This window comes from Lathamus discolor, chromosome 4, assembly GCF_037157495.1.
Source record: "Lathamus discolor isolate bLatDis1 chromosome 4, bLatDis1.hap1, whole genome shotgun sequence".
Taxonomy (NCBI): domain Eukaryota; kingdom Metazoa; phylum Chordata; class Aves; order Psittaciformes; family Psittacidae; genus Lathamus; species Lathamus discolor.
The window spans coordinates 83,534,055-83,553,183 of record NC_088887.1 but is presented as its reverse complement, the minus strand read 5'-3'; the positions used below and the strand labels follow the sequence as shown (position 1 = coordinate 83,553,183).

General features: G+C 41.1%; 1 protein-coding gene across 1 annotated transcript; it reads right to left on the bottom strand.

Moving 5' to 3' along the window:
• Window positions 1–1,834: 1,834 nt before the first annotated feature.
• On the bottom strand, window positions 1,835–18,465 carry FBXL3 (F-box and leucine rich repeat protein 3). The gene is made up of 5 exons (XM_065678094.1): window positions 18,288–18,465; window positions 14,160–14,517; window positions 11,705–11,827; window positions 7,320–7,491; window positions 1,835–3,758 (listed from the first exon to the last, which is right to left on the bottom strand). Exons 2-5 carry the CDS (start codon window positions 14,514–14,516, stop codon window positions 3,115–3,117), a joined length of 1,296 nt encoding a protein of 431 aa, XP_065534166.1. The 5' UTR covers window position 14,517; window positions 18,288–18,465; the 3' UTR covers window positions 1,835–3,114.
• Between the last annotated feature and the right edge of the window lie 664 nt (window positions 18,466–19,129).

Sequence of the window (19,129 nt, the reverse complement as noted above, 5' to 3'; positions counted from 1 at the left end):
CCTGTATTTTAGGAGAATTAACTTACAGTTTGTAGTCTGAGCTAAAGACACTGAAGTTGAGTCCCTTTAAGACTTGACTGATTTCCTCATAAAACAATGCTCCAGTTCTGCATACAGCAGCAGCAGCATCCACACTTGTGTTTACAATTGTGTGTGCAACCCACTAGACCAGCCAGAGGTGAAGACATCTCTGAAGTAACATGACAAATTCTAAGTTTATAGTCAGGCTTATTTCAAATCTGAAGAGGCGTGGTTGAACCCTGCTTTAAATTCACAGGAAGTTAATTTGGCCCACGGCAAAGTTTTACCAATGACTGGGATGTACCTAGCTAGCGTATACCTGTGTAGTTACATCAGTTTACGTGAGTTTTAGTGAAAAAACAAATCCTAACCCCCCACTTAAATTCTCCAGTTTGTAGCTGTAGGTAAACTACGAGAAACTACAAAGTTAATGTAAGCAGCTGCTCTTAAATTACTCGCCTTTTCACTTGTATTATCTCATGGAGCATGACTGGTCAGGATTACCCCAGCTGCTTTCAACAGTGATCGTGTATCAAAAACCTCAAGTGCTGTAGCACTTACATCAGGGGTGAATTTATGACTGCACGTATTAACAGCTCCTACACGGAACCAGACAACCAAGCCAATGCTGGATTATCTTCTGGAAACAAGAAGAAATAAACGTGAACCCAGGGAAAATTATTTTATACAGCTGTAAGACACCTATGTTCATGTTCCTAGTGAACATCTGGTACTCTGTGAATGCCTAGTGAACGTCTGTGGGACTCTGGTTACTAACTATGCCATGGACTTATTATTTTAGTATTATTTATTTGTTCCAACATAAGAATCGACAAAATAAGAATTGTGCAAGACCGACTAAAAAGGAGCACTGTAGCTTTTCCTGAAGCCACTTACTACATGGACTTGGCCTGGGAAATTTGTTTCATAGCTGCATTATTTGAACTAAGAATGCTGTAATAAAAAACTGCTGACCTTCAGTGGAAGGAAGAGATTCAATAGAGGTTTCTCTGTGGGAAGCAGAATGTTGGATTTCAAAGACATGAATTCCAAAGTGAGGGAACACCGGCATGTAGGCTGTGCATTGCCTCTAATTATTCCCACTACCACAGTAGTAAGCAATAGGTTTGCCTTGCTGACATCAAGACTGGCCGTCAAGGTTCGGAGATGTTTTGGCTGCATTATGGGTGAGATTACTTCACACACCCATTTAGTGATTTAGCAATTCCTAGTGGCACTCCATCATATAAGGCAGGCAAACCCAGGAGAGAGAGTATAAAAAACACTGAGCTTTTTTAGTGTTATGGACTAAATATATTGACACCTTTTATACAAATAAAAGCAAATTATAGTATTACATTAACAAATTCTAATACAAAAAAAAAATGCATATTTCAGAAAATGCGACTCTTAAATCAAATCTCTAAAGAAACATACAACTCCCCTATAAAGATGTCCAGTCTGCTGAGCAGTGCTTGCTCAAAACAGTTATGAACTGAAATACGCTCAGAAGTGTATTACACTTGAACTGTACATTTGGATAAACCTTCCCAAGTCAGAAATGAAGAAAATGTACTTATTTTCAGGAGTAGCTGTACCGCTCACATGAGAAGAGGCTGCCTGCTCAGCTGAGCCTGGCCCATAGCTGGAGCAGCTCCTCCTTGCTGACGGCTTCCAAACACGTTCAGCAGGGATGTGAAGACGTCAGTGTTACCCATCAATAATGGAGGAGAGCAAGTAACATAACTGGTGGTGGTAAGAAATGAAGTCACAAGCCACATCCAGATCACAGGCAACACACTGCCTACAGCACTTACAGACTAGAAACTTTCTTTAATAAAACTGATGTACCAAATATTCAAAACAAGGTTTTGCCTATTGCTCTACTCCACGCAAGTTTACTGCTGTTAGGTTTTTAAATATGAAGAGATCGAGCTAGCTGAATTCAAAGTATACAAAATGATCATCTATCAAACATTCACTTTATACATAAACATTTCTGAAACAGATTTACAGTATACAATTAGTTTATACAGCTTAAGCAACTGTTACAATGTCATTTTTCTCAAATTGAAAGCAGCCAAAAGGTCTAAGGTTTTGTTAGAAGATTCTTGGTCACCACTTCAATTTTAGCCTTCACATCTCGTGCTCTTCACATCCACATTTAACACTTCAGGGTTCACTTCATGAACTACACCTTGTTCCATCTGACCCCAGCTGCAAAACTGGTTAATGGGCAAGAAAAGCTCATTAACTCCAATGTGGGTTAAATACAATGTATCTACATTTTTCCCCAGAATGCTTTCGCTTCCTGAGCTAGACATAAAATACCTTAAAACAGGTTTAGACATAGATCTGAGGCCCCGTAAGCAGACTGCATTAAAATGCGTAGAGGGTAAGAAAAACCACACCACTTCTGGTAGCTCACACTACTATTGCGCTCCAAATGTATTTTAGATGGATCTAATAATCCGTTGAATAAGGTATTTTAGTAGTCTAAACTATGTTATTGTGTATTGCTCTTGCCTTTTATGACTTTGATATAAAAGAATGTATTATTTCACAGCCTACTAAATATGCCTCTAGGTGTATTTATCTGGGTGTATTTATCTTATTTATCTAGGTCTTGTGATCTAAGTGCCTGGGCTTAGAACGGTGTCTGTAGTCTGCACCAGAAGCATGCGATTTATGTGTGGCTTTGTTTTCGTTTTACGATCAGATCTGATCCTGTTCAATACTAGTATCTAAATGAAATAACCGCATATTGAAATTGATATTTTGTAGGTACATTTCCATATTTTAAATGCACTTTTTTTTATTTCCATAAAAGTTTGAGGTCACTGTCAAAGAACAAATCCAGAACAGAAAAGGGATTTTCATTTGGATAAAAATGGGGTTTCAAGCTATCCATTATTACTGGTTTTGAATCTGGATCTCATAAATAATTCTGAATGAAAAATTAATTTTCTAATCAAACCATGAAGTAACTTACAGTAAAAGCTGTATTATTAAATAAGCTTATACAGTAAATTGCAATACGGTAAGCTTGGGTTTAAGGTGCTATTCCATCTGCCCTGAAGTCTTTTAAGGACTTTACCATGTAGGCATCATGTCTGGGAACCAGACTCTACCAAGATGCTTTGAAACTTCCCAATGAATCTGCTCTAAGCTATATTTCTGATCAGGAATCAAAACTTCCTCCATAATAGAAAGCTGTGAGAGACGACCACCACACATCTTCACAAACTCAACAAAGGCACTGCAAGAGACTTCGCATTCTCCGAGGCCAACGGCTGACAGATACTTGCAACGTTCTGCAATACGGATCAGCTCCTCATCCAGTGGCCGTAATCCGTTGGCGCACACAACCAGTTCAACCAACCGAGGACACGTCATCCCAACACGGCCAAGTACGTCTTTGCTTACCGATCTTCCAAAATAAAGGTGAGTGACAGGTATTTCGTAACGAAAGAATGGGTCAAACTCTTCTTCATACAAGAAAAAGTACATGACTAAGTTTACTTTAGGAGAATGCTTGATGAAAGCGTCCCAGCTGCTCTTCTGAATCGTGTGGAACTGAGTCTGTCCGGGGTTCTCACTGACAACATCAATGCGCAAGTGTTCCAACCTGACATGTTTTTCCGAAGACAAAGCAAGCAGAAGCTCATCGCTCAGCAGGTGGTAGTTCAGCGCCAGCTCACGTAAGCCATGACACTGGTCAGCCACGCAAAGGATACCTGGGAAAAGAGAATACAGAACCACAGAATGGTCTGAGTTGGAAAGGACCTTAAGACCTGTGGGAGTGGATTCTCACGTGACAAACACAGAACTATCATACTCTGACTGTTCTGCCCTTTGGTAAGGCGGCATATATTCAACTTCATTTTTGTAAAAGAGGCTTATACAGAAGAATTTCATTAGCTTGCTCTGGAGGAACTGCTGTCCCCCTCTGGCTCACAAAGCAACCATGAATGAGATCTGTCACCTGAAGGAAGCAAATGGAAAATGTATGCTAGATATTTAATTAAACGTGGAAGTTGCTGCTGTCAGTATTTGTTCTTTCTAGCAAAGCACTAATACTTAAATTTGGAAAACCAACAGCAAGAAGAAAATAGAAGAGGCAAAACACTAAAAATTAGAAGCAGTAATTCATAGAACAGCAATTTCCAGACTCTCATGAATCAATATAACCTGCTGCTCATGGCAAAGACATTAACAAAAAGAATTCAGTTCAGCCTTGAGGCTTCCCACTCATCCTGTTTGCAGACACAAGCAATGGTACCATGCTGGTAACAGTACTAAAATAAACCCAGAAATACTAAAAAAAAACATGCAGTCCTCTGCATTCCATGTGACCCAGAAAACTCTGTGAAAATTGGGGTATGGTCTTGCCATTAATAGGAGAGATTGGAACATCACATTTAATACGGAGCTGAAAAGCTTGAGCTCAATACACTACAGCTTTGAAGCAATGAGAAGAAATACAGAAAGACAGCAGTTATTTTAAGGTCCAGTTATTAAACTCAAAAGAGAAGCCTATACTGAGCCTAAAAACACTTTCTGAAATAAATTACTGTAAAAATATTGCATAACTGTGTACTCCAAAGAAGTTTGAATTTTCCACCTGAGGATCTGCAAGAACACATGCATCAGAAGCTCTTTTAACTACACCAAATACTATCAAATGCAAAAGGTTAAACTAAAAAAAAAAAAAAAAAAAAAAAAAAAAAGGCAGAATTTAGGCAAACAGAATTTTAACCCAACTCTGACAGCAACTATTTCCTATAAAAACAATTTCTAGATGTAACAGTACTCATCAGTTCATTCAGGAAGGAAAGGATGGGATCCAAGATGAAGAGAAAATACGGATTTTTTTATAATTTTTTTTTTTTTTAAGATTGGAGTACAAAATTAAAACTAAGCATAACTACAAACTTGTGTGTACCTCCTGCACATTCCAGAGATAATGTCCTGGCCTGAAATAGTAATGAAGTTATTCTTCCAGCAATACTCCTGGAAAGGCTATTCTGACCACTTCCCTTCAGTAGACTCAAGCATGCTGCTTCATAATACCTAGGGCTGTTGGCACATGAAATACATTAAACAGAGTTTCAAGATCCACATACACTGTCATACCACTCACAAGTGCAATGCACAAAAGGGAAGAATGGGGGTTCAACTTGCTGTGATTTTTGATGGGTCAAGGACTGGATATCCACATCGCATTCTGTCAATGAAGTTACATAGCCAATGAAGTCACGTAGAACTGACCATGCACACAGTGTAGACAGTTACTGGAGGGCCTGTCTGGAGCCCATGCTGTTCACAGAACATCCCTCAGTCAGCACTACCTAAACCTATGTGTCACTGAGAGGTAAATCACTCTTGATATCATACAGCACGGATGCGCATCAAAGAAGTCCCTCTACTGAACTGCTAATGCAGACAAACCCAACAGCAACTCCTCCCCTACTCCCTCACCCAAACAGAAGCAACTCCCTGCCCCCAAAGCAGAGCAGAAAGGCTTTCAGTTCATGCTGTTCCAACAGCTAGTATTTCAGGTAATAACAGCATATCAACGTGGATTTAAAAATTACCATTACTGTTTTTACAAGTTACTGTTGCAGTTCTAATGCAAGTTAAACTGCAGAGAGGAAACAGCAAACAGCAGAAACTTCAAATATATTCAGTAAGATTAGAAATACTTCATTGCCTTTGTTTCTCCAGCTCAAACCCAAATATGCCTCTTTGTACAGTAACTCAGGGACTATTCAGAGCATCCTTTGGAAGCAATTCACAGTTTGGTATCAATCTTTCTCCTTTATCCTTGTAGTACTGGAGTCTCCCTTACATTACTCTTCTCTGTCCTTCAGTAACAAATTTCTTGAGAACTAATCCAGTAATGAACATATTCCACCTCACCCTGGTCTGCAATCTGAAGGCATGTTATACCATGTGAAGCACATCTGTAAGTAATTAGTTTTGCATAACAAATGGCCCTTTCGGTTCAATTGATGTTTTTCCACAGTCTGCAAATGATATATTCCCAATAGAAAGAAATCCAGGTAAGTCTCAGTGCTCAAACTTTCTAATTGTCCTTCAAGAGGAGTCCAAGTCCAAGGAACTGACTTAATCTGCCTAGTTACAAATTACTGCTGGAGCCTCTTCCCCTGGACAAAGTCAGAAAAAGCAGTCACTTGAGCTAATTTAAACAACCTACGATTACAAAGCTTTGAAGGAAATAACATTCCAGCTACAATGCTGGTGAATACCTTGTTAGACAAACGTGCTGGAAAACAAACCTGCATTTTCAGGAATTCTGTATACAAAACCAAATACAAGGTTTTGTCTGAGACCTTTGCCTGCAAAAGGTATGTGTTTGTGTTTTCTTTGTTATCACTATAGTAACATGCCCTCTGCTACAGTATAATTTTCCCCACATATTGGAAGTTGAATTTTACATGTAATATACCTAACATTTACAGTTGCAATGTACTTGCATGAAGAAAGCTATGGTGACTACAGCAGTTTCTACTTATCCTCAAATGAGGAACTGAATTAAGTTGCCAGCATCTCATTTCTCACTGAAAAATCTGAACTGTCAAGTTAATGAGCTGTGAATCAATCTTAAATTTGCTGTGTATTGCACACATCTTCCACAAATGTTAATTCTATGAACTCCAACAATCCTCAGCTATTTCATTCTGATACAAACTGGCTTCATTGTTGCCACAAACACGCTTAGTGTTAATGAAGTACATCTGGTAATGACAGAAGTTCTGCACATCTCAATCTCATCTCCCTGTCGTTGATACTGTTTGCACTTATTCTTCAGTAAAAGATTAAACTGCTTTCTTTCAAAATGACTAAACCAGCATCTTCATAATCCATGACATTGCAGCACTCAAAACTCATACATAATGAACTGCAGAAAAGGAACTCATGTTCCAAAAAGTTTAATTATACTGCAATACTTAAACAGTCACTGAAGAAGCAGTGCACTATCAAGTCAATATATACGCCTTTAAGTTCCACAGGAGGTTGGTTATTTGTCCAGAACAGACATGCACTGTTTTATTATTAGCTCAGTAGTCACTCTGCAAGTGGTAGGATGGAGGGATTGACAACCAGTTGTATTAGTGTTTTATTCAGTGACGTTTTCTGTAGATACCATATTCACCCTTGCTCTTGCCCCACCACTATTTTTTCAGGGTTTTACCAGTTTCAGACAGAATTTAATGAACGCATTTCATGTTTAAAACCAAACCAAACAAAAAAACCAAGCCACAGTAGCTTACCAGCTGGAGAAACATGAGGACAACTGCTCATTTTCAGCAGTTTCAGTGTGTCGCTGTTGTTAGCCACTAGTACTTTGAGAGATGGATCATCTACTGGTGTATCATCAATCTTAAGCGAAGAGAGGGATTTCGAGTTTACGAACACCACTGTCAGCGCAGAAATAAAGTGAGACTGGAAAAAAAGAGTGTAAATGAAACACTAGTACTTGAAATAAACATCTCAATGGTGTTACACTGTGCACAGCAGTCCTAGTTTTATTTTACTTATTGACAACATTTGCTGGAAAAGCATTCCTTTGATACTGCATAATTAAAAATATTATAATTTACATATTTTTGAGTAGAGAAAAAACAGTAACTTTTTGCTATCAGTCTATGCATTTGGCAAAGCAGAATGTCTAACAGACATCAATCAAGAACGTGGCCCAGGACAATCCACTACAAACCTAAATCCATAGGAAGAACACAAGCAAAGAAAAAGCCTACAAGCCCTAATTTTGAGGGTTATTTGTGTATCTTCGAATACACATTTCCATGTGGCAAATTAAGCTGCACCGGTGAGATGCAAACAGAGTCAAAATTGGCAACTCTATATTGTTAAGATGTGTCCAAAGCCAAATAATACTACTGCCTGCCTAACATCCACGCAGAGAATTTAGGGTGTGAATGGATTTGTCTTGGAAAGCAAAGTGGTGCAGTCTAAACAGAGCCAAGGAGCAGGTGATCACAGAATCACAGAACAGAATCATTGAATAGTTAGGGCTGGAAAGGACCTCAAGAATATCCAGTTCCAACCCCCCTGCCATGGGCAGGGACACCTCACACTGAACCATGTCACCCAAGGCTTCGTCCAACCTGGCCTTGAACACCGCCAGGGATGGAGCACTCACAACCTCCCTGGGCAACTGATTCCAGTGCCTCACCACCCTAACAGGAAAGAATTTCCTCCTTATATCCAATCTAAACTTCCCCTGTTTTAAGTTTGAACCCGTTACCCCTTGTCCTGTCACCACAGTCCCTGACGAAGAGTCCCTCCCCAGCATCCCTATAGTCCCCCTTCAGATACTGGAAGGCTGCTATGAGGTCTCCACGCAGCCTTCTCTTCTCCAGGCTGAACAGCCCCAACTTTCTCAGCCTGTCTTTATATGGGAGGTGCTCCAGTCCCCTGATCATCCTTGTGGCCCTCCTCTGGACTTGTTCCAGCAGTTCCATGTCCTTTTTATGTTGAGGACACCAGAACTGCACACAATACTCCAGGTGAGGTCTCACAAGAGCAGAATAGAGGGGGGGGCAGGATCACCTCCTTCGACCTGTTGGTCATGCTCCTTTTGATGCAGCCCAGGATACGGTTGGCTTTCTGGGCTGCGAGCGCACACTGAAACCAGCTTATGCTCTTTTTCTCATCGACCAGCACCCCCAAGTCCTTCTCTGCAGGGCCGCTCTGAATCTCTTCTTCGCCCAGTCTGTAGCTGTGCCCGAGATTGCCCCGACCCAGGTGTAGGACCTTGCACTTGTCATGCTTGAACTTCATAAGGTTGGCATCAGCCCACCTCACAAGCGTGTCGAGGTACCTCTGGATGGCATCCCTTCCCTCCAGCATATCAACCGGACCACACAGCTTGGTGTCATCGGCAAACTTGCTGAGGGCGCTCTCAATCCCACTGTCCATGTCAGTGATGAAGATGTTAAAGAAGACCGGTCTCAACACTGATCCCTGAGGGACACCACTCGTTACTGGTCTCCAGCCGGACATTGAGCCATTGACCACAACTCTCTGTGTGCGGCCATCCAGCTAGTTCTTTATCCACTGAGTGGTCCACCTATCAAATTGATATCTCTCCAATTTAGAGAGAAGGATGTTGTGTGGACAGTGTCAAACGCTTTGCACAAGTCCAGGTAGATAACATCAACTGCTCTACCCCAGCCCATCAGTTCCACAGCCCCATCATAGAAGGCCACCAAATTGGTCAGGCAGGATTTCCCCTTAGTGAAGCCATGCTGGCTGCCACCAAGCACCTTGGTGTTTTTCATGTGCCTTAGCATGCCTTCCAGGAGAATGTGCTCCAAGATTTTACCAGGCACAGAGGTGAGACTGACTGGTCTGTAATTCCCCGGGGTCTTCCATTTTCCCCTTCTTGAAAATGGGGGTTATATTTCCCTTTTTCCAGTCGTCAGGAACTTCACCTGACTGCCATGATTTTTCAAATACGATGGCCAGTGGCTGAGCAACTTCATTCGCCAGCTCCTTCAGGACCCGCGGATGGATTTCATCAGGTCCCATGGACCTGTGTACCATCAGATTTTTAAGATGGTCTCGAACCAGATCCTCTCTTACAGTGGGCCCAAGGTCTTCATTCTCACAGTCCCTGCATTTGCCTTCCAAGACTTGGGTGGTGCAGTCAGAACCTTTGCCAGTGAAGACCGAGGCAAAGAAGTCATTCAGAACCTCAGCCTTCTCCACATCCTGTGCAGCCATTTGTCCCGATAGCTTCTGGAGGGGGCCTACATTGTCCCTAGTCTGTTTTTTATTCACTACGTACCTACAGAATCCCTTCCTGTTATCCTTAACATCCCTATCCAAGTTTAATTCTAACTGGGCCTTAGATCAATTAACTATTCTATGATTCTAAGTAGCACAGATAATGGTGGTCCAGTGGTCCAGGTTGGTCCTCAGCATTTCTATGTAATCACTGAAACTTACCAGTAAAGGCAGAGACCAGAGCACCTGAACTTGAGAAACACAGACTATGGAGCAGATGCAGCAGTGCTTGCAGAAATCATTGATGGTACGCAGGAAGTGAATAATAGGCTTATCTTCATGATTTCTTACAGGACTTACTGAATAGAAGACTTAAAAAAAGTACTTCCTCCATGCACTACATTAAGTATCCCGTAAAATCACCTGCTACTTTGACTTCAATACAGTTTCACTCTGAGCCACATGTACTTGTAGAATCCTGAATAGTTATGTGAAAGAAGGCCTGGCAACAGTATTAGCCCATTCTTATGTGATACATGTGTGGTTTTGGTAAAACTCACACACACTTAGATTTAGAGCAGGAATTAGCATTTTCACATTAACATAAACTGTCAAAATCAGTTAATGCAAATGGAAACAAAGTTTAAATCAGAAGTATTTGGCATTTTGGCTTTAGGGACCACTCCCAACTGTACTGACAAGCTGAACAGGATCATAACGTATCCCTCCAGTGAAAACTAGGTAGAACAGCTAAACCAGCATTCAGATTAAGAAATAAAACAAGAATCAAGAGCTGAGAGGACAAAGCATTTCCAACACACTGTGGATTGTTTTCACCATGTTCAGGTTTTCTTCTAGTCACTTCTCAAAGCAGATCAAAAAAAGGGAAAAAAAGCATATAAAAAATAGTTAAAGATCTGGAAATCCCCTTTGAAAATTAAGGATTAAAAATACATGTTCAAGAGAACTACATGATGTGGCTGTGATCACTGCCAAGGATAGTAATTGATAATCCTTCTGTAACTAACCTTGCTTAAGCCCTATAACCTACTTCCTTTCCCGAGGCTGTCCCTAGTTCTTCTTTATCCTTGTTGCCGTCATTAGCAATGACGTCACTGAGATCCAGCTAACAGTCTAGCTCTGCTTGTCCCTTCACATACATGTGAGACTGGATTCAAGAACTGAGGCTGTAAGATATCCAAGATGTCACTGCCATAGAACAGGCAGTCCAGCTTACCCCAATCACTCTCCTGCTCCTCAGCAATAGCACCCTTTTACCTCACTAGCAGGAATTCTTGTTTAGAAACACATATAAGAGATTCGTTGTCATCTACGGCAGATGCATTTTAACAAAATCTAATTTTTGGTAAACATTCAAGGTAAAAATCTGACAGAAAATTTCACAAATACAGTGAACTTTGCCTGAGAATCTGACACTTGACTGTGTGACATGAAGTACTGAAAATCACAATTATATTGCTTTCTAAACAGAGCTCATTGAACATATAATCCCTACAGTAAGCCCACATGGATAAAACTCTACCACTCGTTTGACTGAAATAGTCTCCTAAACATCCCCACAGTCCCACAGTACAATTATAAAGATGCAAATCATCTACCCTCCTGACTTGCATCATGTTGCTCAGTATTACATTGAGGTCAATAGACAAAAGGACTTAGAAAAACAAGGTCAGAACCAAGTTCTCACATGATGCAGAGAATGAATGAAACTTAATTATCCATCTTAGTACAACATTTCAGTTCCTCCCTTTAATAGAGCTCAGTAATAAAGCTTTCTTTAACCAAAGATTCATATTCTTACAATAAAGCTTTTCATAAAGTCGTAGAAATACTGCATGAAACACTGAAATACTGAGCTATAGAAAAAATATACATATCAAAATACCTTTGGTAAATCCATGAAGCTTGGCCGCGCAGTTGAAATTAACCCAAGTGTTTTCAGAGAGCAATTCACAAGCTGTGATAAAATATCACAAGCTGCTTCTGCAGATTCTTTGCTACTGTCCACCTTAAAACAAAACAGATTTATTATTCAGAAAGTACTGCGTCAAACACACTCTTTTTACAAAAAGCAAAGTAGAGCAGATACACTTTAATGGGTTTTTTCCACTTTACCTTCTGAATTGCGATGTCAAAAAAGCCCACAAACCACCTCATTGGGAATCCATCAGTGCCATTCTTTTTCCCCCGAAAAGCACATACCAAAAAGCCAAGATAATTTGCTATAAATTTGCCACTCTCCTGAACACTTTGGTAAAACTTATCACAGTGAGCGGTCAGCTTTACAGTTATTTGAAGATATTCAATCCACGTCAAATAATAAGCAAGCAGAAATTGACTTGGGTCCAGAGCCTCCCCTACTTCCTCTTCACTTTCTTCCTTATCAAAATGCAAGAATTCTGTAGGTTGCTTTTTTAATGGTGACTCAGATCATAACATACAGCTGCTGGAGAGTTAAGTGCATTATCACATGAACCTCTATCATAGAATGGTTAGGGCTGGAAGGCACCTTAAACATCATCTAGTTTCAATCCTTCCGCATGGGTACCTTCCACTAGACCTTCATCATTAATACCACAACAGGTATCAGTGGATACCCTGAAAAAATAAAACATTAGTAAGCTTGCTACAAAACTGAATCACTTAACGTGCCTCAAGTGGATTTCCCCCGACACTCAGATGCTCTGTATGCAAGACAGCTTTGCAAATCCACAGAACATGGGTTTGATCGCAAGATCGAGCTGAAGGCTACCATAAGCCATGCTAGCTTGTCGGCAACTGACTCAAGTCCAATGAATGTCCATTTTCTGCTTGAACACAAGCTGAAAAGCCTTGTTTCAACAATCCAGCCTTTCTTTGCCTACAAAAAACCCCTCGTATTTTCAGCCTTGACAGAGTAACACGCAGTATTATATCCATTTCTTTATGACTACCCTTGCTACTTAGTATTCCCTGTGATCTAGAGTTCATTCTATAACACTGAAGGAGAAATGAAGGAACACGTTTAAGAAATTATGTGGGTACTTACTCCACCAGTGAAGGGCATCTGAAATCCTTCAAAATCACTTGGTGCAAAGCAACATAGACAGGAAATAGCACTGGAAGGTCATTTCAATACTGCCAAAAATACTCTTTATTTGGACACTGGCAAAAACCCTGCAAACCTTGGGATAACGGTTTGTACCTGGTATTGCATGACGCAGCAATACATGTCATCAGGCAGAGGTTGGTAGCCCCAGCTACCAACTTGCTTGTGATTCCTACATTAAAATTGCCAGATCTCTGAAACAAACAATTAGTATGTCCACTTGGCTGCAGAAGTAATTTATTTTCTAAATTTGTCACTTAGCTGATGTATACACAGCCATGACTGTTTCACAGCACCCTTCCAGAACAGTGACATGTAAACCAATGTTAAAGGCTTTAGCCTGCTGAAAATAATTCCATGATTCCAAAGACAGTTCTCAGCCAAGCACCATCCTGTGCAAATCCCACGTAGTTTTCCAGTTAACTGCAATGCAGCTGTGCTAAATAGATGCCATACCCAGACAATCCCACTCAATTCAGTACTAAAACTGATAGTTGCTTATTAGGAGTACTGAAGTCACTCTCTGTGCATTAGATTTTCTCTAACCAGGAACAGATCCAGCTCCCTACAGAATGCAAGATGGGAAAACACTCAATTTATGCATCCTGATGAAACTTAATTCTGAGGCAGGTATACACATGTACAGTAGTATCAGAACTGAAGTACTGCTTCCCACTCATTGATGCAGAATTTTAAATAGCCGTTACAAGAAAAACCAAAAAAGCAAGTACCAAGCAAGAAAATTCCCACCTAACTAAATTAAAGCAATGAAAGTTATGCTGAGAACTGTTATTCCAAGATTTAGTCCTAAAAATACATCCAAATAAAACAAATTAATTGGGAGGTAACCACCATGTCCATATGCCCATTTAGAGAACCCATTTCTGCAGGAGGCCTTGTAAACCAGGCCTACCACGCTGAGAGCTGCTGTTTTTCTTTCTAAATAACTGACAATCCTAACCACAAAAATAACATGATAAGCCTTTCTTAACATTTAGTGATGTTAATTTTCAATGTGTTAAAATGTTCTGATCACAACTGTCAATTACCCCTTATCATCAGTTTTTCAATTACTAGCACAAACCATACGTCTCACACTTTGTATTTATGACAGATGAACCATCAGAACTGTCTCAAAAGTATCTGTTTCTTTAAAGCACTCTAAATAAAATGCAGGGGGGAAAAAGGAATCAAGTTTAACAAACGCTTTTATTTTAATAAAAATTGTTTAAAAGTCTATAAAATACACTACCTTGAAGCTTACATACTGCAGGTGATTGGAATGCCTCTTTATTATTTGCTTGATTAGTTCAGGATGTGTAGCCCTCAAGTAAGATGTAGCTGGTTGATTCAGTTCAAACTCAAAACACCTCCAGAGATCAGGCATATGAAACACTTGGTTCCAGCTTCGGCAGACCTGTGATGCATGAGCGCGATCCAGAAGGGGCAAGTACTGAAACACCTGTAGGATAATGTCTTGAAGCAGGTTTGCCCAGTCTGGACTCTGTACGGTTTTCTCATCTGTGACCTTGTGTCTCTTGGATTCTTTCTCAGTCGTCTCTTCAGATGAACTGCTGTTGGCCTCAGTAGTTTTCCTTCCTCGTTTCATTCTACAAAAATAGTAATAATTAAAAAAATCTATACATTTTGCAAATGTAACAGTATCAATAAAAAAGTGATGAGGTGAGAACGTTTTCTGTAAATGCACTTTTGCAGGTTTCTTTTTCCTCCTTTATATGGAGAAGAGAAAAAGAAACAAAAATTCCTCAAGCCAACCCACATGTAACTATGATTTTGAAGTGGTAATCCAAAAATAACAAGGAAGGGAAATGTCAGGCAAGAAGTAAATAACAAGTGTATGCATGTTTGCAGGCACTGCATCTTGCAGAAGCTGTATCTGTCAAGTTCATTTTATTCCCAGAAAGAACCTTTATTTCTTTTTAAAAAAGGTTACTTTGATATACACCTATTTTAAATCAGTACCCTTAAAGACGTATTTCATCAAGAACGTTGGTGTGCTTCCAGTTTTCCAACTAACTAGTAAACAGGGATTATGAAAGATTTCCAGTTACAGTGTGGAAGCTTTAACTCACAACAAAAAAAAAAAAAAAAGTTTCCAAAAGAGTGGGAAAACTTTCGTCAAAATCATACTAAATTCAACAGGTCTGAGGCAAAAGGTAATCTCATTCTCAAGAGCATCCATAGTGGTTTCACACAAGTTCTACCTTAAGTTCCATTATTAAAGAGGGGTAAAAAGCCCCACCACTACATAAATCTGGAATAAATCTAGCACTGCATTTTGATCAATGTGTATTCTTTTATACATGCCAGTTTACAATTGAATTTAGCAGAAAACTGTTTTTTTTAAAAAGCTCAATGCAATGCATACCATATCCTAAAGGGTGATGAATGACCCTCACACTGAACCAGAGCACGCTCAATTTTAGTTTCTAAAAAGCTGAGAGAATCCAGAGGAGGGGTGGGCTTTACACCTATAAACACCTCCCAAGCCCCCATGATTTCTGTAAGATAAACATGTACTTCATACACACTGAAATCATTCTGGTTTAACATTCAAATACAAGTACACATATAAGATTATCACATCACATTATCACATGGGGGACCTGGACACTTAATTTTCCTTGCTATGTACTGCAACTAAACAAAAGTTCAGAAGGCTTTTTAAAAACAAAGTGTAATAGATATAGAAGTAAAAAATTATACTGTTTATCATCCAGTGCATCATAGGTTATTTTCTCAAAGCCAGCATCTCCTTACCTATCTTTAAAGCACTTTAACCTTACCTACTCACATGACAAAAGCAAACTGTCACTTAAGATCTGAAGCTATTCATAAAAGGATGTAAACAAACTTGAACAACTGTCATGAAAGACTGATGAACAGAATTTGTATCTTGATTTCCTTCAGCTTCATTTTCTAATCCTAGTGGCACTGGGGGGCAAGCATAAAATGAAAACACTACTGCAAAAACTATCTGCATTTACTGTAATTCACAATTTATGACTATGAGATGATGCAGAACACGAGTCCTGTGATGAAACAAGCTTTCCATCTGGCAGAGAGTTCTGCTGCTGAGCCACTAACTTCACTGGTACAGAAGAAAAGCAAGAAAAGTGAATAGTGACTTAGAACCATCTGAAAAATAAACCTAATCAAGAATTAGATGAGCAAATCCACTGCAAACCTGACATGTTTGTCTCTGAGACAACTACTAAGCACAGTCCCAGAATATTATTTGTAATAAACTAGTCTGAAATGTAATATTCCTTTAAACATTAGGCTAAACAGATATTCCTAACAACTAGGTTATAACAAGCAATTACCATGTGCAAGCTATTCACTTGCCAAATTTGGCATGTTTGATGTCTTTAAGTCTTTCCAAAGCCATGTCTTGTTAATCTCTCAAAAACTAAAGGTAACGGAGACTTGGCTCTCCAAGTCTTCCTCTAGCTAGATCCTGCCTCATCTTTTGCTAATAAGGTAATACATGTGCATAGATTTTTCTAGTTAGGTAGGCTACTTTTATCATTGCTTCAGGGGGACAAGTTCTGCATTTTCTCCTTTACCACATTCTATGTGTTATTGTGCATGTATAGTAGAGCCGATCCACATATGCAGCATGCTTACTATAACTGATCTTTTCAAAGACAAGAGGACTAGATCTGACACCTTCATTTTCTTCTGAAAAGACCAGGAGTGAGCTGCCACTGACAAAACTGTGAATCTGTATTAATTTTTCAGCTGGAAAATTAACTTCTGAGAGATGGCTGACAGAAGTGGCCCGGGTCATCCACAGCCAACTTACATGCTGCACCTCTGAGCTAACTTGCATGAGTTCTAAAGTAGTTAATTTATGATGGTTACAGATCAAAACCCACTCTGGAAGTTGTGGGGTACTAGCCCAACTTAATTTCTTATTAACTTGTTCATCTAATTTTTGTCATCTTGTTTCAGAAATTAAAGTATTAGAATAGCTTTTTAAAAACATAACTGGTTTCAACTTCTTAACATGCCTAACAATAAAACAAATGCAAAATTGAAAGAATGCAGATTTGCCTACAAAAGTTTCCAGAGTCTTATAAAAAATATAAAAAAAAATAATAATAAAAAAAATAGACCAGTTAAAAGCCTAAGCCTTTCTGCAAATTTAATATAGGAAGAGGCAAATGCAATCAGGCAGTCCAGTTCATTTTATGAATCTGATAGTCTAAACACGTAACCATTTTAAATCCAAGGCCAACAGAAATAAGTTTTCAGCAAGGAAGACACTGATGCTGGCACATTACTGTATAGGTACAATAAATTTTCCAAACAATTATTGCTTATCACTTCCTACAATGCTTGAACCATCAATCCTGCTTTTAACTCTCTCAGGTACATGCAGGAGACACTTATCAGCGATCAGTTTTTCCATGCTGCTGCTATAATCAACTTCGCTTTAAAATCTCAGGAAAGGAAAGCCATAAAAACAGGAATAGCCAACTCTGCCAGGGCAGAAAGATGAGTGAAATCAGGATGCGTGCCTCTTTTAAGACCTTCCAAGTACATTTCTCAAGCTACTGTAACGACTTGTTTCAGAACTCACTGTTCTGAACTCCGCACCTGGGTGCAACCCACTCTATCTTGTTTGCAATACAGTCATGTTCAACCATAATCACATAGTTCAGTCAGCAAGTAGGAGGAGCAAAGCACATGCTTAACATGGTTTTTATTGCTGAGGTGCAGACGAGACAGTTCCAAAACCAAACAAAAAACCCCAACAAACCCAAACAAAACCCCAAACCAACCAACCAACCCCAAAATAGCCAACCAAACAAAAAAAAAAAAAAAACCCAAACCCCCAAACTAAAAACCAAACAACAAAACCCAGACACCAGAACCACGAACACCCTAAAACCACAAACCAAAACCCAAGCGACTATGCATCCTGCTGCTAACGCTTTCCCACGAACAAGCCTAACTGAGACCGTGGTGCTGCTTTACACCTGAAGTAAGGCTTTTCCAGAAATAAAAGCAGCGCGCTAAGGGGGAGAACGTAAAGACCCCCTGCCCTCCACGAACCACCAGCTCCGCCGAAACCAACGAGGGGTCTACAATCTGTTACTGTTATTAGACGGCTGCGAGACAGCGACACCCTATAAACACGAAGGGCTAGGCGTTAAGCCCCGCTACTCTCAGAGAAGCTTCACCTCAGGGTCGGCTGCTTCCGGCCGAGCCCCAGCCTGCGGGGACCCCGCTCCCAGACAGGGCCCCTTCTCGGACCCCCCCCCCCCCCCTCTCCTCCCTCCACCAGCCGCGCAGCCGGGGTCCAGCCGAAGATCCTGCGCCGCCGCCCACCCCCCTCCAGCCCCTTCACCTGACGGCTCCCTGCTGCGCTTCGCATTAACCGGGACTCGGGCCGCGCTGGCGCCTCCGCTCCGACCACATCAGCTCCCTCCACCGAAGCCTACCCACACCACCTCCTCCGCTCCCCTCGCTGTCCCGTGTCGTCCTGTCCCGTCCCACCCAAGTCGCTGTTTCCTTCCTTCCCTCTCTCCCTCCCTCCCTCCCTCTCTGTTTACTTCCCAGCAGCGGAAGCGACGCAAACCGGCCAAAATGGCGGCGAGCGGTGTGTGTGGCGGCGCGCCCCCTTCCCGTGGCAGGCGGGGGCTGCTGCCCGCTGCGGTAGGGAGGCCCGGAAGCGTTGGGGGTCAGCGGGCTTGTTTTGTCCTCGCCTCCCCAGCAGCCTCAGCTCCCGGCTCCGTGCCCTCTGCCTCGGCGTGCGCGGGCCGGCGGGTGCGCCTGGTGCTGCACTGCGGAGCGGCAGGGCCCGAGCTGCATGGAGGGGTTTCGGTCTGGTGCCGGCAATGGGGGAATGAGGTCTAGAGAAGTATAGTGGGGGTAGTACTGATGGAGGAGCCTTGTTGCTGATGGAGCCGATTATCGCAGCAATTTGAAAGCTCCACGTTAAGCTGCCCTTAGAATCATAGAACGGTATGGGTTGTGAGGGACCTTCAAAATCGCCTAGCTCCAACCCTGTCTTGTATCCTTCTGCTCGACAAGGTTGCTCAGAAAGCTCACCCAGCCTGGCCTTGGACACTGCCAGGGATGGGGCAGCCACAGCTTCTATGGGCAACCTGTTGCAGTGTCACAACATTGTTACAGTAAAGAACTTCTTCCTCATGTCTAGTCTAAATCTGCCCATTTTCGGTTTAGAGC

Excerpts from the sequence above, each read along its gene's own strand:
- FBXL3 (XM_065678094.1), bottom strand. The coding sequence starts at position 14,516 with ATGAAACGAGGAAGGAAAACTACTGAGGCCAACAGCAGTTCATCTGAA. Across the intron at positions 7,492-11,704 it reads GCTTCATGGATTTACCAAAG|TCTCACTTTATTTCTGCGCT; the intron begins GTATTTTGATAT and ends CTTTTTTTCCAG. Across the intron at positions 3,759-7,319 it reads TCCTCATGTTTCTCCAGCTG|GTATCCTTTGCGTGGCTGAC; the intron begins GTAAGCTACTGT and ends CTCTTTTCCCAG.